General features: G+C 44.9%; 3 protein-coding genes across 3 annotated transcripts; all 3 read right to left on the bottom strand.

Annotated features, from left to right (window-relative positions):
* Positions 1–1,022: 1,022 nt before the first annotated feature.
* LOC101764473 (EPIDERMAL PATTERNING FACTOR-like protein 2) lies at positions 1,023–2,292 on the bottom strand. The gene is made up of 3 exons (XM_012842642.2): positions 1,674–2,292; positions 1,520–1,557; positions 1,023–1,423 (listed from the first exon to the last, which is right to left on the bottom strand). Exons 1-3 carry the CDS (start codon positions 1,747–1,749, stop codon positions 1,148–1,150), a joined length of 390 nt encoding a protein of 129 aa, XP_012698096.1. The 5' UTR covers positions 1,750–2,292; the 3' UTR covers positions 1,023–1,147.
* A 1,105-nt stretch (positions 2,293–3,397) lies between these two features.
* Positions 3,398–11,417, bottom strand: LOC101757948. The gene is made up of 21 exons (XM_012848907.2): positions 11,219–11,417; positions 11,004–11,080; positions 10,632–10,710; positions 10,446–10,520; positions 10,224–10,338; positions 10,077–10,134; positions 9,937–10,008; positions 9,485–9,621; positions 9,273–9,396; positions 9,102–9,169; positions 8,915–8,949; positions 7,758–7,969; positions 6,369–6,436; positions 6,169–6,239; positions 5,711–5,971; positions 4,933–5,093; positions 4,788–4,843; positions 4,626–4,678; positions 4,430–4,553; positions 3,981–4,078; positions 3,398–3,817 (listed from the first exon to the last, which is right to left on the bottom strand). Exons 1-21 carry the CDS (start codon positions 11,354–11,356, stop codon positions 3,746–3,748), a joined length of 2,154 nt encoding a protein of 717 aa, XP_012704361.1. The 5' UTR covers positions 11,357–11,417; the 3' UTR covers positions 3,398–3,745.
* Positions 11,418–12,223: 806 nt separating this feature from the next.
* On the bottom strand, positions 12,224–19,837 carry KN1 (homeotic protein knotted-1). The gene is made up of 6 exons (XM_004981856.4): positions 19,581–19,837; positions 19,046–19,485; positions 18,721–18,843; positions 18,436–18,580; positions 13,456–13,688; positions 12,224–12,770 (listed from the first exon to the last, which is right to left on the bottom strand). Exons 2-6 carry the CDS (start codon positions 19,412–19,414, stop codon positions 12,570–12,572), a joined length of 1,071 nt encoding a protein of 356 aa, XP_004981913.1. The 5' UTR covers positions 19,415–19,485; positions 19,581–19,837; the 3' UTR covers positions 12,224–12,569.
* Positions 19,838–21,205: the final 1,368 nt, after the last annotated feature.

Below are 21,205 nucleotides of genomic sequence, written 5' to 3'. Positions count from 1 at the left end.
GGGCTGTTTGGATGGACTACTAATCTTTAGGATTTTAGAGAGAAAATGTCATTTTTACCCCTCAATTACTCCTCTAAACTACCCTGCACTGTCCACGTTATTAATGCATACGAGGGTAATAGGGGTAAAGGGGGACTTGGGGACCACTTTTAGGAGAAATAGGATCCATTAGGACCCCTTGGCCCTCCTAATGAAAATGACCCTCCTAAAGTTTAGGAGTGCACTTTTAGGACCCATGTTTGGACGCACAAGTCTTAAAAGTGTCCTAAAAGTGAACTTCTAATCTTTAGGAGGGTGTATCCAAACAGGGCCTAGTATAATGCATAAGTATAGCTAGTGCTGAAGACGTTAGACGTCTACAGCATTTGTACAGTGTTTATGCAACGAGATTGCTGTTATATTTTTTACTACCATGATTGCTTTGAGTCTGTGACCGACTTGCGAACGAAGCCGATTCCCAGAGGACATGTTCTCTGCTCTGCTCTGCTCTGTATCAAATGCTTACGGTACAGGTTCTTCAAGAGAAAGAAGACATGCTGAGCAATGATGCGCATACATCCAAAGGTCGAAAAGTGTTTTGTCCTACTATTTCGGAGTCCTCTTCTTTTTACAATTCTATATATATCTCTCAAGAACAACAACGAAAATAAACGCAAAATTATTCGTTGCTGAATTCCTTACTCACAATTGTTGCTACTTGGCTATTATACTAAACCTCGTCATGCACATAAGTAGTCTACCAACGTTGGACATTTTCTGCATATATACTGCGTGAACCATCTTTGTAAAGAAATAGAACTTTACTCAAGCGTCGGATTAGATGGAGGCATGGAGCTCTTCTCAAGAACTGGAATGGTAATGCCACGCTACTGACTGATGCACAGAGGACATCACTCTCTGCTCTGATTAATTACACTACAATATCCTAGCTTAATGGCTAGCACGGAGTAGTAATAAGAAACAGTTCTTGAAGCGAGTCGTCAAGCGACTGATCACCAGCCAAACTACAAATAAAGCACCTATGGCTTACCAAAACCTAGTTAGCGATGAGAACAAGTGTATGTGATCATGGATCATCCAGCAACTGAAAACTAGTAACTATATCATGGGCTCGGCATCAGCAGGTAGAGGCCAGGTCACAGCCGGATCACGGATCCAGGGCTCGCCGGTCCGCGCACCGGCACTTCCAGTTGAGGGGCTTGTAGTCGGTGTAGCTCTCCTGGACCCTGTCGCCACCGGCGGCGGCGGCCCTGCTGAACAGGCGGGCGCGGCCGGGCTCGGCCTCGCCCCTGCCGCCGTCGACCCGCGGCGCGACCGGCACCTGCACCGCCTCGCAGCGCCCGCACGGCGCGCACTTGCCCTCGCACCGCGGCGGCCTCGACCCGATTAGCGACTCCGCCATCGTCGCTGCGCCCTCGCCGGCCTGCACTCGACATTGCATACCAGCACAAGCGATTGGTTGGTTGGGTCGACATGAACCATGGCGCGCGCGAGAGGAAGGAGAGAAAAAAATACTGACCTTCGGTGGATCCTTGGGCTGGAAACGCAGCGCTCTACCTGCAATTAAAGAAAGGGACATACTTGCATGAACAATCTAAGAATGAAGGCAGGGAAAATCAGGGGATCGGAGCAGGAGCAGCTAGAGGTTTAGGCAGGCAAAAGATGATTTTTACCTTCGGTAGCGTGCAGGCCGTGAGAGGATAGCAGGAGGAGAAGCAGCAGGGATGAGGAGTAAAGCTGGAGTTCCATGAGAGCTCAGGCTTGACTGAACGTCGCCTAGCTCCAGCTAGCCACTCTGAATGAGGTCGGCAACAGTAGCTAGGGTGCCCGGCTTATATCGGGCGGAGGATGCTGCAGCACCACTGCACCAGCATGCTCACTGTTCACATGGGCAGGGGTTCCTTGTGGCTGTGGTGTTGGCCTGTTGGGAATCAATGAGAGAGAGAGAGGTCCAGAGAGAGAAAGGCAGCCGGGCAGGAGGTGATGTACAGCAGTGTACCACGGATCAGGTCATTGAATGCGTCTGAATCCTGTGACCATAAAGACTTGCGCCGGCCATTGCTTCCGGCTGTTCGGCAGCAGCGAGGAGCACAAAAGCTGGAGGAGAGAGAGGAGAGGAGCGGCCACGGATGGCTGACTGGCTGAGGAGCTGGCCGCAGAGACCGGCGGCAATGCAAAAATGACGCGAGCCTTGCACGCTCAGGGGGCACGGATTGCTGAGGTCCTTTGCTGAAGCACCACTCCATGAAAAGCAAAATAATGCAATTTTGGTACACGCTGAAGCAGTGTGAAGCCTGCCCCTAAACCCTGAGAAGAAGGGTAAGCAGGGGAGATGCAAAAGCGAGAGCCTTTACATAGAGGTAGCCAGGCTTGCTGCCAAAAGAAAGGGGCCCGGGCCATGTCCGGTGCAGATTCTCCCCCTGCGGAAAGGGATCACAGAGAGGTCCAAGAATTCAAGAGACAGCTGAATGGCATTGGAGAAAGAAATAAAGAAGCTGGTAGTGTAGCGCTTGACACCTGCTGCTACGCCCTTCACCCTGATGAGTGATGACCTCTGAATTCTGAATTTCTGATGGCTGCTACTCGGGGTAGCCAGGTGCACAAACCTTTTTTTTTTCTCCCAAGGTTTTGCTTGATTTTTACACTTTCGAATTCTTCATCCGAGCACTGGGTGGTCAGGTGGATAGACAGTCGAATGAAGCTAGCCAAGAAACAGTGCAGCACTGCGGGGCGCGACGGTCATCGCAGCGTGCAACGGATAGAGAATTGAAAGAGGTTCAGGTCAAGCTGAAAACCCTGCTACAGCACTAGAGCAGCAAGGCGATGCAGCATATTACGCGACAGGAAGTCAACAGCCGTAGTTCCCGGCATGCATGGGTTCTCTGTTCGAGAGGCCAAAGGAACAGCAGGTTCGTTTTATTGCACTGTCTGCTGCATGGATCATGGACAACGAATTGTGTTGGTGGACTGCAGGTCCAGGACCGGGGAACAGAAAAAAGAAACGAATCTGGGAAACAACTGGGCCGGCCGCTTAGTCACCACGGCCTCTTAGGCTGCTCACATTAGCCCATATACGATATTATTTGGGCCTAGTTCACAAACACAAATACCCCGGAACCAACTAAAAGGGCCGAGCGAGAACGGCAATCAAGCAAGCCGGCCGGTGCGGAATTGTGGACGAGGCCGGGCCGAGTCGAGAGGCAGGGATGGACATAGCCATCGCCCAAGCCTATTAACAGGAGCTCGGCAAAATCTCCCTCTCCTTCCTGATCTGCCACTTCGTCTTCACAGGCACGCACATGTGGTGGCTGACCGCCGCGCTCACTTTCGTCTGCTCCGCTTACTCCATCCACCACCATCTCAAGCAGACAAGCTAGATGTTTGACGCATCAGTCTGTTGGACATGCAACGGCACAGCAAATTTCATTGCATTTGGGTAACATATTTTGGTGCACTACAGCAGTACATGTACAACTCAGATTCTGACTGAAGTCTGGAAAAGAAGAGAGAGTACAACTGAGATATCTAGCTGGAGTCTGGAAAATAAGACAGAAGAACCTAGGCGGCCCAAAATTTGCAGGAAGAGTAGAGACCCAACACACTTTCTTTACAAATGGGTTCTACTGCTTCCTTATATCTCTAATCCTTTTCTTGAGAACAAGAAAAGAATATTTTCCTCATGTTCCTATTCGACCGGAGTTCATCCAGATAATAAAGAATTTGGAACCACCTTCGTACACGCACCTTAATAAATAAAATGGTCTATCATGTGAAAGATCACGTCAGCCCCGTCAGAGTTCATGAAATAGGTCTTGACCTGTAACTCAGAAAAGGAAACAATAGATCAGTGTTCACATGGGCCACTAATTTTTCTTTCTGCTTTTAACACAAAAAGAATGGAGATTGTTGACAGTTGTATCCTGAGTTAGGAGTATGAATATAAAAAAGGTGACATGAGGAATGAGAAAAATAGCACATACCTGAATTGTGCTATGGGCAAAAAACCTCTGTCTACTTTTCTTGAAGCTAACATCAACCCTTTCCCATGGAAGTCTATTAAGACCTTTGAGCATAACTTCTGAAAAAGAAGATGAATTTGGTTAAGAGAAAAAGAATCTCAATAACCATAAATACAAAGACAACCAATTTAGCAAACATGAAGGAAGAATAATTTCAGTCCCAGTGCAAACATATTTTTCTAAAATTGCATTTCGAACATTTAGGGATCCCTAAAATAATTATGAAGATAAATGAAAAAGATTTCATTTAGTTTATCATTTATTTATCAAACATGTCCTTTGGCAAAAAACACCGATGATGTTATCATAGTAGCATCACTTAATTTCTATTCTAATTCTTAAAGAATAAACTATTGCAGATGAATATACAATTTCTTCATTCTAAAATGTGAGAGACCTTTGTACCATACCTTCCATTTCACTTGTACTTTTTGCCTGATAAATCATGGCATCCGAAAATTCAACTTCCTGAACCTTCGGTTCCTCCACATAAACAATATGCGGATATCTACCATCGTTTATAAAACTTTGGCGCTGATGCAAAGGATTTTTCAGACATAGGAAACATGTTTAAAACCCCAAATGAGCTTATGGTGAATATATTACCTCAGGAAGCTCATGCTGACGGCGAATTGAAGATGTCCTCCAGCCAACAATAACTAATTAGTTAGTCAAGGACATACTTTTTGTAGTTCATAGTTAGCGAATATATAAACCAAAAAAGTTTGCATGTTCTGAAAATTAGGAGCATTTATACAACAAGGATACAATCACTGCAGACATTGGAGTAGACAACACGACGCTTGAAAGAGCGTAGAGCTGACCTGCAGCATAAGCAAAATATTAAACATGTTGCAACATCAGGACTAACATTCCCTTTTGTGAAACAAGTAGAATTATTTTCATTGCATACATGAAATGGAGACCACCATAGTCAGTAACCATCTGTAGAAGGAGCGGTGGTTTCTCATCTTCTATATCTTTCAGGAAAAGATGTTTTCCGCTTTTCCCAGCAATCCAAGACAAACTATATGCCATCTTTTCCAATTTGTAGGAACCACGTAGAAGTGGTATCTGCTAGAGCAAATCAACAACCGAGTCAGTGAAATATGTGCATCATTCATGCCGAAGCCATGAGACCCAGTAGTGCTGTACTCTCTGGCCCGTCACCAAATACGGGCCACCTTAGATTTTTTTTTTCTTTTTTGAAGCTACAAGCCTACAACATAAAAATGCTATTATCTTTACTAGTATATTATTACCAAAAACCACAGTTAAAAGTTTGCATCTGGTACTATACAAATTCAAAGAAAGACTTACATTAGGTGACAAAGGGAGGAAAAGATAAGAGTAGTATGAATATGAGGAAATAAGCACGTACATTTAGTACAACAGAGCAATCATATGTGATTCTAGCTAGCAGTCATAACTCATAAGAGCAAACTTCAGACAACGAGAGCATCTTATTTTGTAGCACCTACATGCACAAATTTATTATAAAGAAAATTATTGATTACCTTTCTTTATAAAACTCAGTTTATAGCTAGTCACCAGTTATAAAGGTACTAATAATATGTCCTATAAAAGCAACAGGGATTATCACACATCTACACAACAATAAGTAGGATCCTGAGAAAGTAATTCAATATCAAATTCCAAGATTAACAGTGGTAAAAGCCTTTTAACGTAACTTGTTTGTGTGATCTTGTACCAAGGTGTGGTGTTGCAAAAGTGATGAAGTTAATAGGCTCCAAACCAGCAATTTTGCCTCCAGAACTATGCTGGTTACTAGGATTGCCAACGGCATTCTTATCACATTCTTCATGAGAATCTTTTTGTGTATCTCTCTCATATAATAATGCAATAGCATATCTTGCGATTAGTCCACCCAATGAATGTGCAACAAACGAAATCTTGCGAAGCTCTGGTCTATTCTCAACAACAGAGGTCACCTATATCACACATAAAAGCAACAGTAAATTCAAAGGACATTGGAGGAAAACAATAGGTTCTGATGATGATATTGGAAAATATTGTTAATAATGAAAGAAAAGGGCAGAAAACATCCATCAATCTAGATTATAGAACATTTATTTTCTATTAGCCACATAACGTGATATTCTTTCAATGCCAGTTCATCGATACTTACCTCCTCTGCCAATCTTCTTCCCATCACATCAACTCCATCAAAGGTTCGAGCAGATGAATTGCACCCACTGCCTGAGCTACCCAGTAAAAATTCCAACTTAGCAGAGTGAAGCAGTATGAATGAACAGAAGGGTGCTGGTTTGGATGTTAAACCAACTTCTGGGATCAAGTAGAGAACTGTTTGCGTGCTGTTTAACTTACAGTGAACAACCACATCTTCAGGGTGTTTCTTGATGAAGTGTTTCGCTGCAAACCGCCAGTTTTCTGCACTGCATAGTTGAAAGGGCACATGTTGGTAAAAGGTGTAAATGGGTGTCACCTAACAATGATATGTTAAAATCGTCGAAGTTAACTAGTCCAGTTGGAACCATCATAAGGTGAAGTGGAGATTTTGTCCCATAAATAGATGCCTTCACCATTGCGAATTTGCATTGTATCCCTACTGTTTGTGGACATTACATATGGATGCTGTGAACCTCACCAGTCACCACTCACAAGTACTCTGGCAGGCTGTTTGGGTGCTCCGAGGGGCATGTGCCAACATGACAGTTACAGGCCTCATATCGCCATTCAATGACGACATATGCAATGTTTTTAGGGCCTGTTTGGATCCGGCGTCCTAAACTTAGGACATGTCACATCGGATGTTTAGATACTAATTAGAAGTATTAAATATAATCTAATACAAAACTATTGCACAGATGGAGTCTAATTCGCGAGACGAATCTATTAAGCCTAATTAGTCCATGATTTGACAATGTGGTTCTACAGTAACCATTTGCTAATGATGGATTAATTAGGTTTAATAGATTCGTCTCGCGAATTAGTATAGGGGTTCTGCAGTTAGTTTTATAATTAGCTCATGTTTAGTCCTCCTAATTAGCATCCGACCATCTTTAGTACCTTGTATCCAAACACCCCCTTAATCAATCAAGGAAACCTATTCCCATTTTTTGGGAAATAAATGTTGTATATGTACCGTAGTCTTTCAGGTACAGTTTTAGATGTATAGCTGCAATGTTCATGTTACTGAACAGTGAAACAGTGATTCCTCGTGTCCTCATGGATAGACCAGCTGCCAACAAATTCACAGTGCAACAATTACGGAAATAAATCACAGCTGAATTCATCAACTACTTGTAGATGCACATGTTCACTACCCCTATGACTTAAGGTTTGACTATATCATAGCTGATTTTCAGAACGTGAGTGTAAAAAAGAAGGATGATCCGCACAAGAATTGCTTCAGTGCCAACAGTAAGGGAACTAGTGACTGCTACACCATTTACTACATTTAGGAGGACATCAGTCACCAGTACATTAAATAAAGCTTGGCAAATTCAGTCGAACAAGCATCTAAAACCAACTCTCCTGACACCTTCCATGGCATAGTTGGCCCTTCGTGCTGCTAATAGCCTTCCCTCAGAACACTATCCTAAAATCTTTAATTTTGGCTGAGAACTCAAAGCTACCAACCCGGTTCGCGCGAATCGCTTGATGGATACAGCTCCCGATAGTAGCGGAGGATAAGCAGAAGAATAAAATAAAGAAAGAAAGCGTGAAAAAGAAGTCGGGGTGTAGAAAGATCACCTCCCGACGATCCCATTGACCGTGACGACCAGATGCGAGGGCGTCGGCCTGGTGCCCCCCTCGTCGGCGCCGGCGGCCGACGTGCCCTCGTCCTCGCCCGCGGCGGAGACCGTGAAGCACCCCGGCCGCGGGAGGCACACCGCCCACGGCCGCCCCCGCCTCCTCCTCCTCCTCTGCCTCTTCTCGTCCCCGCCCTCCCCGCCGCTCTCCATTTTTTTTCACCCCCTCTGACTCGGCCGGCGGGCGTTCGGGGCTCTGATTCTTTTTTATGGGCGCGCGGTTGGATTCTGGAAGCCGACCAGAGTGCGCCAGACCAAGACTGGAGCAGGTCTTTCTGTTCAGCTCCGCGCGATGCGCGACCCCGGCCGCGAGGTGGTTGGTTGCCGAGGCGTGGCGCGAGGAGAATTCAACCGACCCTTCTGCTCTGCTGCTCGTGTGCAGCCCTGGCTGCCACGGAGGATTTGTGCCCGTTCTTCTAGTGGCCACTTGACCGCTCGGACGCTTTCCCTTTCGGGGTGCTCCCCTTTTCCTCCGCAGTGCGGCACGGATCTGGACGTATTTTTCCATATGCTCTGGTGTTTTGTGCTGTAGGCATGTGGTAAACGTCTTTTGTTACGTAGGGAAACTTGGAAAGATCTGTAGGTAAGGCCCTAGGCGCACCGGAAACTGACCCATGGGACCCATCCGTTTGCTTGCTTTCCACGCTTGCTGCATTTTCACGCACGGCACGGCACGGCCCTTCCATAACCGGATAAAGTTACTATCCAAATAACCCGTCACCAGAGAGTAATTCCAAGTCCGGGCATCAAGGCGTTCGCGTGGTTCTTTTCAATCATCTGGAATAATTGGCCGGTATCACCATCACTAGCAGGATCAATCTGTCGACCGGGTCGGTTGGTAAGCTACCTTGACCGCGACAGTCCGGGACCAAGGATTACAGGTACAGCAGGGTCAGAAACGCAGAACCACGACACCAAGCTAGAGTCAGAAACTCAGAATCGCCGTTCCAAAATCTAGAAGGCCGTGTGTTCCAGAACAGAGCGCGACGTTGAAATCAGCCTGACTGCCTGTGATTAGGCTGGTAAATCCCTTTAATTTTCTCCCTTTTGTCCTCTAGAAGCGGGCGGCAATTTCGACCCCTTGCACTTGCAACAAACCTGACGAACGCATCCACGTAATGATGTAGATCTTTCTGAAAGGAAATTCACAGAGTAAGAGACATGCGTATTTGAAGGAGACACTACGCCATTCTACATGTGAACAAGAACCAAAACTAATAATCTTAAAATGGGGGTCATGATCAGAGACGCCTGCCTGACTCTGTAACCGCTGACCAAGTTTAGCGGTTGGTGACCTTGACGGCAACAGGATCGCTGCAGTAGGGGCAGTTCCCGAACAGGACATCGAAGGACCTGCCAACACGAGCAAAGGCAGAGGACTGATGAGAAAAAAAACAACCAGATGATCCAGCACAACAAAGCAAAGCATCACTCGTTGGGGTTCATTCGCACGTACTGTCTGGTCGTGGTGATGGAGCGCAGCCAATCTCTCAGGCAGACCGAATGGAATGCCCGGCTGCAGCTGGGGTTCTCGCACGTGTAGTTGGTCGCGCACCCGCTGTGTGCCCCAAGCTCGTCATCTGGAGGGGCCAAGGAGCAAGAATTATGATCAGTATTCAGGGACGATGGTACATGCACACGGGGTTGCGTCCGAGTAAATCCACTCACCGACTGGCAGATGCTTGGCGTAGCATATCCCGCAATCAGCTTTCTCGTCCTCTTTGACGTTATTGACTGAAGGTGGTGCAGGCAGTGCAAAGTCCAAGACGCATGCTAAATTTTCATGAAATTTCTTCTTTGTATCCCTGATAGTGTAAAAGTATCAGTAAGTATTTATCACAGTAGGGAAATTCCAATTCCTTTTCCAAGTTTAGTGGTATAACATGCAACAGAGTACAAATTTGGCACATATTACCTTTGCAAACTCAGTAAAACCAATTAAATTAAACAAAAACAATAATACATGGGAGAAGATGCTGGTGCAAAAATGTTTATGTTTGGCACATGTTGCCTTTGCAAGTTCAGTTAAAAAATTTGAATGCAACAAAATAAAATGGCACATCCGTATCATAAGAGAGTGCATGGTGACTTGGTGAGATGCAGGAAACATGCGTACATACCATCTTCTGCGATTTTTTCTCCAATTCATTATGAGCCGGTCAAGTTTTTCATCTGCACCCAAGAAGCGACACCTGAAAAAAAAATGGTGATGTATGATCAACCATGGTGGACTTAATAGTCTCTTGAAAACTGGCCTTACTCTGGTAAGGAACTGGGCTTGCGTGGATCAACATGTAGTAAAATATAGCAATCATCACCTGGTGATATCAGGCAACATATGGGGTAATTTAAGCAAAGATAAATAAGAGTAAAGCAATTGTTACTTCCAGACTAACAACGAAAATACCTAAAGCTAAACGGCGATGGGACATAGCATACGCCGACTTTGTTGGATCAACAACCCAAAGGACCTTATCAATCTCATCCATTATAGACCAAAACTCCTGTAATATCTTCAGGTGCTGGTTGTGTCAACCAAATAAGACAGCACAGCATCACAGTTTAAAAGGTGGTACCAGTGAATAGGATGCCCATATGAATTAAGCGATAAGAAAACAAGTTCACCTACCTCTTGGAACTGGCAAATAACATCTTTCAGTCTTGAGCTTTTTGACCACTGTATTTTTGGCAGGTAAGGTACTTCCTATAAATGAGACAAGTTAAATCATATGGCATGCACTATCATTCTGAAATTCCTGCACTGCAGAATATAAAACACATTTTTAATCCATGGAAATATAGGTTAGAGACTAACCGCAGTTATTGAAGGGGGACTTGCAGGATAGCCCATGGGCAGTGTGATCTCAAGTAAATGAACCCGTCCCTGCTCATCCCTGGCAGATACACCATAGGCCATAATTTCAGATAATAGAAACTAAACGAGTTTTCAAATAAACGTTGCCACACATGCAATTATTGTTCCTATGCAGTATTACAATGTTCAGGCAGTTATCTGAAACAGCCTTTTTAGAACAACTATCAACTGACAAACTTCAGCATGTAATTCATGCACTGCCCTCAGTTCAACAGCGATACTTCTCTCTCCAAACAATCGGTGCAGTAAATAAATAAATAGAAATCACAGCCTAATGCCGATCGGCAGCAAAAGAGTGGGAATCCTCCTTACACGACGCGGAAGGTGAGACATGACACCCCATCATCCCCTGCGGCGCTCACCACCCGCTCCCACCCGATCTCCTCGATCTGCACGCGGAACGCCCAAAGCAAAGAAATAAAAAAGAACGCGATGTCACCAATCCGCACATGGGAATAGAGAAACGCGAAAAACGATCCCCTTGTGGCTTCTGTCGGCGCGGGCATTTCGTCGAGCGGTTGGCGTACCTGCGCGAACACGGAGCTGTAGAACGCGGCCGGCCGCCGCGCCGCCTGCGCATTCTGCCGAGCATCCGTGTAAGCCTCCTCGCCCGCCGGCGCTTGCGACCTCGCTGGCGCGCTAGAGAGCGTGGCCGGCAGCTCCATTCCTCGAACCGCCGCCAGCGCCAAGGAAGGACGGCGCGCTCGTTTCCACTGCGAATCAGCAAAAGGGCAAAACTGGCGGCGGACACATGGAAGTCGCGGTCCACGCGACCACGCCACGCCGGCACCGGCCCAGATACCGAACCAACCGACACGGCCCAGTTTTTTCTCAAAATAGGCTCAACGGCTGAACCAAATGGCCTGCGGTCGACGAGCGAGCCCAGCACGCGCACGGTCGTACATGAACGGCCCAGTCCATCAGATAGGACACTACCACCTCCGCGAAACCCAAGCCGAGCGGCAAGGCACGCCGCTCGCCGCCCTTGCGAGGGAGGGGCGACGGTTCGTGATTCTCTCCACCGCGACGGAGCTATGGAGGGAGGCGACGCTCCCCGTCCTTGCCCACCGGCCTGCGGCACCGCCCGCAATCGCATAACTAGTAAGTACCACCGCTTGTGCTAAATCCAACCCCCTTTCCTTTCCTCGATGCGTAGATTCTGGATTTCTGGTGGTGATGAGTTGCTGTCTTGCTGATCTAATTGAATTGCATGACGCGTGAGATTGAATTGCATGGCGCGTGTAGAATCGTAGAGTTTTCAATCCTCCCGCGGGAATTGGGGATGTACCTGTCTATGAAAAATCAATCGCACGATGATGATATAGTTTGGATCAAACGACAAAATCGTTGCAGATTCAAACCAAGTGTGATCCATGGTGTCATGGCTGTATAGTTTAGTTCATCTCGAGAGAACTGCAGATAGTCTAGGTAAAATGCCATTCTATGCTCTACAGGTGAAAAAACAAGTGTAAAAAACAAACCATCACATACTAGAACTAGAATATCTTACAAATAAAATGCGTATGCAGAAATGATGGAACCGGTGCAGTATTATCACATTAGATAGAAACTAGCTAGATCACACAAATTATTCAAACATGTAGCAATCAGTGATCCATCTGTCAGGTCACACGCATACAACCATACAAAAGCAAAAGCACACCACCACACTGGAGCATCACCTAAAGCAAAGTTCATGCACGTAAGCATAGGCATAGATTGAGTAGCAATGGCAACAAAATAATTTAGCATGGCCTCCTTAAAGCTCATGCATGCGGCACACACGACATTAGATAGCTAGCCAAGTCTTCGGTACTTCAGACACTTGGAACCATTAGTGTTTAGCTAGGTTGTGGTAAAATGGAAGCGGTGATGGCGCTAGCCGAGCCGGTACAGCCCGCCATCATTGATGAAGTGTCCATCCATATAGAAGGCGCCGGTTGTGTGGTACCCGTCCATCATCAGGTGGTGCATCTCCTCAGATGGCTTCCAGTGCCGCTTCCGCTGGTTGATGAACCAATTGTTGATCTGCTTCAGGTCAAGCCCAGTCGACTCCGCCAGTGCCACCTTCTGAGTCTCCTGTTGAGCACGTGAGGAGTTAATTCGCATCCTCAAAAAATATGGACCGGATAGTTCAATACATCTGTTGTAAATGTGACAGGAGAACATAAAGGCCATGTCATGCATAAAACATCTGATAAAATGAAGATGTATAAAAAAAGTAGAGTGTAAGTCCCTAGAATTAATGTTTGTTTCACCTAGAACCATGAACTTGAAAAAAGAATAACATTTGGATCCTCTCATTTGTACAAGTAGTGAATATATGCATACCTCAGGGCACTCCAATTTGCTGTAAAGATAGGAAGTTCCCATGTGAAATTGATGGCAACTCTTTTTATGTTTATATCCGCGTGAAGATTTCATATTTCTTCAATTTCGTTGCTTAGCATTAATGCCATTAAATAATGTCGTGAAAGTATCAGAATAACTTAAATCAGGTGAATAATACCTTTAATCAACAGTCAATCAGACTTCAGCATATTTTGATTCACATATAAATGCTAATATGCAAATTAGCGAATAGATTGGATTTGCTAAATGTGTTTGTGTATGATTCCCTATTAACTATCCTGTGACATGGCAACCAGTCTAGTGCTCACATTGGATTTCATTGGCCATAAAAACTGCATGCGTACTGTAGCTTCTGAGTCATGCTCATGCATTGTCCTGAGACTTAAAATGGAAGCATAAAAAGAAGACATACTGAGGGGTAAGGCCATTTGTAGTGCAAATCCCACCAGCTAAGGAGCTGCTGGCGAGCCTCCTTAGGGAGCTTCCCTTTCTTTTTCTTCTTTGACAGTTCTTGCTTGAGCGAACTCAGATAGCCGCTATACTTCTTCAGGAGATGGTGCTTGAGCTCTTGGTCCACACCATGTGCATCAACTTCAGGGATCTCTGTCTCTCCTCCACTACCTTCTTGATCCTCCTCAGAAGAGCCTTCAAGCATAACACATGGAACTGTTAGCTATGATGAAAGAAGTGATCAAGCATAGTCAGATTAGTTGAAAACATCTATCTCGCGCAAATACTGAGTTTATCTACTCACAAAAATACATCTTCCAGCAAGATAATGAACACTATTTTCTGTATGCCGTAGTTAAACAAAACCAGAGAACACAAATATGACTATGAATGTGAAGTGTGATGCCATACGATAAAGTAGCACTCCAATCTGCATCTATAAATAAAACATCATCCAACTCCCACACGAGTTCAGCCTAGGGAATTTGCAAGCTTCATTGGTACTGTACACCGGTCGATTTATCACCCTCAGCATATCCATTGGAGTGCATAAAATTTGCACACATGTGCATTTTCACCGTTTTAGTTTATGAACTAGTGCGTTCAAAACAAGACTAAAAAATGGTGATGTTTCTCCGGATACTAATTTGTTTGTCATACTTTGATCATTTTTATACTGTGCATAAAAGAGTTATATTTCAATCGTGTATGCACATGTTGTCTTACTTGAAGTCCACAAATGCATACATCTGCTTTTTTTTTTGCATATGCATATTTATGTACACAAATGTTTTACCAATTATCTACCGGCATCTTCATGACAATCTATCAGGAACGCAAATGTTTTGCCAATGAGTTTTATTCAGACATGTTATATCCTGATCTTATTTCCTGGACCAAGCAAAGGCATTTTGTTTTTACACAAAACAAGGCAGGAGCACTGCCCTTTATTAAGAAAAGAAAATAGAAATAAAAGGAAAAACCACATATTGAACAGACACCCATGAGAAGAGAAAACTTGTTAATGATTGTTCGATGCAAAATCAAGTTCACCTCCTTTCTGGCACACGAGTTAGTGGACGTCGGACCAGAGCTTTTGTTTTTGTTGTTGCAGCAACTACAGCTGCAATTCAGACTGTCTGGAACCATTCGTAATGACTAAAATTTCAAATAAGATTATGGAGCATACTATGGAGCATCTCCGTAGTTACTAATAAGTGGATTAGCCAAGTTATTGTGTGACATTAATTTCTATTGTAGAATACAGCTGACTTTTTAGTGGATCAGATGATGGTTACCCTAGTGCAATATGGTATATAACTATATATGTACCTTGTGCTAGTCAGTTTTATAGTTACTTTCAAAGCCCGTTTGTCTTTTGTGGATGCTTCTGTGCCAGACTATTTAGCCTAGAAAGTTGAGAAAGTTGCTGATATCACCAAAATTTGACTATCCTCCTAAGCTGCAATAGCAGGTTTCTATTTGTTCCACAAATCCAACTGATGAGCATATATACATTTGGATAAAGGAAACAAACATTTTGTACTTGTATCCTGCCAGAAGTAAAAAAATATTATTTCATTTTCCAAAATAGATTTTGACCATGGGATACTAGTTATTTGTTCAGTGTGATGAGGTCGCAACTGGAATAGTATATAACCATAAAGGTTTAAGGATCGATCAAAAAAGATCTGCCAAATGTGTGCAGTTGTCTTGGAAACAAAGAAAGAAAGAACTTTTTGTTTATTAAAACATCAACAGCCATTAAAACTTTGATGGGCCTTTTGGAATGAGAAAAACAAAAAAGAAACCATTGTGTTTTTTATAGTGTTGCATCAATCTAAAAACCTACTGGAAGTAGAAATGTGCACAGAAACACCACTACTAAAGCAAGTTTTGATGCAAGAGAGGAACAAATAGAAATGTGCACAGAAACTCTAGTGGAGAAGTTATGGTGCAAGAGCAGATAAAGAAGCGGAAGACTTTCATGTACAATAACCTAAGGAATGCTCGTGCCATAGAAATCCTCAGGAGCCATTCCATACTCACGGCAAATGTTTTACAAGACAATTTTCTGTACGATTTCATTTGATACAGCTAAATCCCTTTCCTGATGCCTATTGTTTTAAAGAAAATGCTCTATATATTTTTATGAAAAATAGTGTGTACATTAATTAATTAATTGTTTGCAAATGATAATATAAAACGAATTAACTTTAAAGCAAGCGAAGAAAAAGAAGAATTGGGGATAAATAATTGCATGCATTATTGGGTGGGTTGGGGGATAAAAACTGCAGTGCTCAGGATGGTATACGTGATTAAAAAAACACTTATCGCAATATCATATGTGATACTGGGCATTCAGATAAATAAAATAAGAATCCATAAAAGGAGAAAACCAACAGCCGTCAGCCGAATGCTGTATTTAAGAGTGAGCACACAGAATGGAACTAACACGCCCAGCAATCAAGAATACCACAATGAGAGGCAAATGGTCATCTCAAAGAAATTTCTAGTGATGACACAGATGGATGTGCCAGATTGTAAATTCACACTTCTTTTTTCTCCAGTCGCATTGTCTTTTCCACTGGCGTTCCAGTGCAAAATCAATCAGCTCTTTTTTATCCTTTTGTTTCCATGTTGTTTGCTCCCAGTATCTTTTTTGGTCTTACCTCGAGACAAAGGGGGACTCGTGATATCTGTGTCCCTTTGCTTTTGCATGACCTTGAAAGAATGCATGCAACCAAGAATCTTGGAGTACATATGCAACATCAGTCAGAAAAGGCAGCGGTGTTTTGGGATTAATTCAATATGTTGTTTGAGACCTCCATTAACTGACAGAAATGACCTATTTTGCTTAGTCATAAAAGAAAACACAAGAGGTCGGTCTGCCAAGAAGAAGAAGGTCCAAGAACAGTTGAAGCTGTGAAGAAATATGAGTTGACAGCTGAAAAATACAGACGCAGCTGAACTTGGACTCGCCTCGGAAAGCATCCAATGTCCTTTGACCACCATTATTTATGAGAGAGAATGCACGGTAAGACATCTGTCACAAAATACAGGGACACATCTAGGTAGTAGAGACCATAGACGCATATAATAATGGAGATCACACATCCATTGCTGGAGAGATCTCACATCAAATAATGGATGCTCTGCATGCACTTGCCTAACTGTTTCTATGGTTCTCGAGGCACACAGACCATTTTGTCCACTGCACCGGTCAGAACACAAAAAACTGGGCCACATAATGCTACTCCATTCACTCATCTGCCTGCCTATGCATGAACATTCATTTTTCTTTGCCGTGTTTTTGCCCTGATGAGCTTCTTACCTAGGAGTACATGTATCATGTGCTCCAACAATGAAGTGATTGTGTGTTGTTGTGGTACAAGCAGGGTTCCAGTGCCGAAGTGAAAACTCTGGACCTGCAAGTAACTGTGGTAGTACGAGTAGTTACTATAGCCTCGTGATAGGTCATTAGAAAGGCTCTGGCATGCATGGATCGTCTCGATCCACCTGGTGTGGGCATTTTAAAATTAGCAGAGGCTAAGAAGCAGACGGGCAGATCTGTGTCCGCCTGTGTTGGGGATGCATCATGCACACCAAGGCCATGTTTAGTTACTCCCAACTCCCAACTTTGACACTATGCAAAAAGAAGATTCCCCATCACATCAAACTTGCGGTACATGCATGGAGTACTAAATGTAGATGAAATTAAAAACTAATTGCACAGTTTTGTTGTACTTTGCGAGACGAATCTTTTGAGCCTAATTAGTCAATATTTGGACAATAATTCACAAATACAAACGAAACGCTACAGTGTGCTACAGTGCTGTAACATTAATTTGGCACCTCCCAAATTCCCTAACTAAACAAGGCCCAAGCACATCTGGAAGACCACACCACACAACAAGAGATTCTAGGACAACAGGTAGCTACATTTCTTGAGGGGGAGAGAGATGACAAGAATGTTGCGTTCTGGGCTTCTGGCTGCGAGCTTGCGTGACAGATGGGGGAGGACTCCCATCTCTCTCTCTCTCTCTCTCTCTCTCTCTCTCTCTCTCTCTCTCTCTCATAGCAATACTACGTGCGTGTACTTGTTTCACTGACATACGGCAGTGAGACTCCTCGGCCATGGACTGTTGCTTGCACGATGCACAGTACGGTGCCCCTTCCCCAAACCCTAGAACAAGGAAAGGGGCTCCGTAATTCCCTCAGGGTTCCCATCATGGGAAAAGATGGGTGCCTGAACCAGGAACTACTCGCAGTCACATGCACATATTCCTTTGGGAATGGAATCAATGGAGGACGAACAAGGCATCCACGCCAACGGCCAAAAGAGTAAAAACTCGGATCAGATGAAGCCAGGGCGATTTCATCGTAATCGCAGTGCAGGATCATACAGGGGAGAAGGGAGGGATGGGCCGGATGGAATATGTGAAAAGAATCAGAGCTCCTATCTGTGCTAGATTGAGCTGCACTGCTGCACATGTGTGAGGACTATTCCTTTCCAGCAGAAGCAAAGATCGATGGAAGCCAGATGGAAGAATCTCACAGATGCATGGCCAGGAAAAGCAACCAGGGAGAAGAATCTTTCGGAAACCCCTGGTTAGGAATACTGCCGCATTAAAACATCAAGCACGGACATGCTATTCATGTGCAGCTAGCCATACTTATACATGCATGCGTAAGCGTAACACAAGATGCTCTTGAAAAGGCATCGATCTAGATGCCAAATCGCCAGTAAATCACAACATTTTTTCATTTTTTTTAATATCCAAAACAACAACATATGCGCGACCAAGACCAAGAGAGCATTTCGGGGGGAAAAAACAAGAGAGTAGGCGAGAAGATGAACGAGAGGGAGGAGCAGGAGCAGGCGACCGATCCAAGAAATCATCCGAGAAGACCAAGAGCCATGGCGAGAAGTTTTCTATACCAGAGGAAAGGATATTGCGCAGCGATCTGCCGGAGATGGAGAGCGAGTTGAGCTGCGACTCCACCCTCCGCATGAACTCCATCGCCTCCTGCAGCGGCCTCGTCAGCTCCTCCCTGAACTTCACCAGCATCTCATGGTATGCCTCCTGCACAGAAAAAAAAAACCGAGTTGAAAGCGAGGACGTAGGCCAACGTGAGTGAGTAAAAATTGAGAACACACAGACAAGCGCGTTCTTTCTCGATCTGAAGAGAAATTGTTGGTTACTAGCTGTTGTGTATAGCTCACCATGAACTGATCCAGCTCCGGCTCCGTGGCGGCACCGAGCCCGCCGAGCGCCGTGCGCTGCCGGGCTTCCAGCTCCTGTGCCATCGCCGTCAGCCTCGCCGACACCTCCGGCGGCGCCCCAACCTACAAACACCCACGGCCAAAAGTTCTGAACGCTAGATGCACATGTCAACATGAGCTGAGTAGCATGCATAAACTATAGCCCGCTATGCAAAAGCAAGCAGAAAAGTGTGCATGCGCCAGCTTGACATCAGATGTAGGAGAAACTTCTCGAGCAGAACCGGAAGCAGCAGCAGCAAGCTCTACTGTTAAGACTGCTACTTGCCTTCTGGCACTCGAGGTAGGCGGCGAGGAGCGAGTAGTAGTGAGGGTGGGAGATGATCTTGGCCTTGATGGCATCGACGTCGCCGGCGTAGGGCGACGACGACGAGGGCTCCTTCGCCTTGACGCACGCGTCGAGGAGGCCGCCGCCGTTGGCGAGCTGCAGCACCGGGTTGCCACCGGCGCCGCCGCTGTTCCCGGTGGCAGCAGTGTTCAGGGTGAGCGGCAGGCCTGCGCTCGGCGGCGTCTGCGGCGGCGGCGCGACGACGGCGCTGAGGGAGGATCCCCACGGGTGGTGGTGGTGGAGGTGGTGCTGGACGTGGCCGTGGCCGCCGCTTGCGCCGACTCCGAAGTGGTGGGTGATCTCCTCCATGGGAGTGGGCGGATCTCCAGTGAAGTAATGGCGCAGCGATCGAGCTCTCCGCCCACTGTCTCCGCGAGCTCCTGCGCAAAAGGGGTGGCCTGGAGATGAGATGAAGTTCTTGGGGCGAGGGAAAGAGGAAAAGGGTTTGGGGGAGACTAGAGGGAAAGGAGGGTGCCTGGAGGTATGTCTTCTCTCTCTATGCTATGATTAGAGAGGAGGGAGGGACCGAGGAGGGAGAGAGATACAGGAGGGAAAAGGCTGGAAGCCAACGCACCTGCCTTTGGAGAGAGACAGTGCAGTGGTGTAGAGTGGTGTTTGTGGGGGGCTTCTTTTTCAGGTCAAATCAAAGGCTTGGAGTGGCTTTCTAGGGAATTTCTAGCTTGTGTGGACGGAGACGAAGCTGGATGCGTCTCTTTGTTTTTTCATTCGAAAAACCTCGGGGTTTATTTGGGCTAAACTGGTGTCGAGCAACAGAACCCTAGATGTTAGATGCATGATACAAAATGACTTATGTAAACATTTAGATATAAACCTTGAATTATTTGAGATAGGTACATCCAACTCTTGGAATTCTTAGAGCCAAAGCTCTACCAAGACCGTGATAACCTTGTGAAATTAAGAATGGAATCATGGGCTTGTTCGCTTCAGCTTATAAGTCGGTTGAAAAGCTGAAACGGCTGATTTGTTGTAAGATTAAAATACTGTGTGGTGGCTAATAATCCGGCTGAATAAGCTAAAGCGAACAGGCATACTTCCAAACGCATGACCATGAAGAAAATTATTGCCATAAACTTTGTGAAAATTCTTACAAACTTGCTAAATGCTAGGTTAAGCGAGATTTGCATTTGCCAACAGTTCTTGTTAAAGAAAATGCTATTGTATCGAACACCTCCCACAATAACATAGAGAGAGCATTTTAACAACACAAAATGCAAAGACTTAATTGATGATAAAATAATGGTTTCATCCGCTGCCAACCATGCTCAAAAGCCGTTCCTTGCAATTAGATTTTCCAACCATTTGTACGAGGCTCTTCATTAAGAAAATTGTTCATTTTTTCAACTCGTTTAAAATAATGCTTTCTCCACAAGCATGCAAATCCTTATAAGCTCTTTGCTTTGCACTTTTGTACCTCCTACCTAATTGAAGTTTGGCAACGAAGGGGGTGTTTGGGTGACACAGGCTAAACATCAGTTGTTTAGACACTAATTAGGAGTAGTAAACATAGGCTAATTACAAAACTAATTGCACAACCCTTAGGCTAAATCGCGAGACGAATCTATTAAGTCTAATTAGTTCATGATTTGACAATATGGTGCTACAGTAATCATTCGCTAATGATGGATTAATTAGGCTTAATAGATTTATCTCGTGATTTAGCCTAGGAGTTCTGCTATTAGTTTTGTAATTAGCTCATGTTTAGTCCTCTTAATTAGCATCCGAACATCCGATGTGACAGGGCTAAAGTTTAGCCTGTCTCACAAACACCCCCGAAGTGTCTCATGCGCCATCTACGACAAGGTGCTTTGAATCCCCGTCTCCGACTCTCCATAGCATTCAATATACCAATGAGCCTATCCCATATGATTGAAACTTCTCGTGCATCCCAATTACATCTACACTAACTAGGCGCATGAGCAAGAAAAACCTAGTGGCAGAAGTTGGCCCTCGCTACCTGTGCAATAGTAGTCAGCATGCCACCTTTGTATTTGTCAATCAAGAATGTACATCAACAGAGATGATCGGCCTACAATTGCCTAAAGACCTCTAGGCACATAGTCGGTGCCAAGTTACCTGAAA

Source organism: Setaria italica, chromosome IX (genome assembly GCF_000263155.2).
Source record: "Setaria italica strain Yugu1 chromosome IX, Setaria_italica_v2.0, whole genome shotgun sequence".
Classification (NCBI taxonomy): domain Eukaryota; kingdom Viridiplantae; phylum Streptophyta; class Magnoliopsida; order Poales; family Poaceae; genus Setaria; species Setaria italica.
Note: the sequence above shows the minus strand (reverse complement) of the source record. Positions and strands in the feature narration are given on the sequence as shown.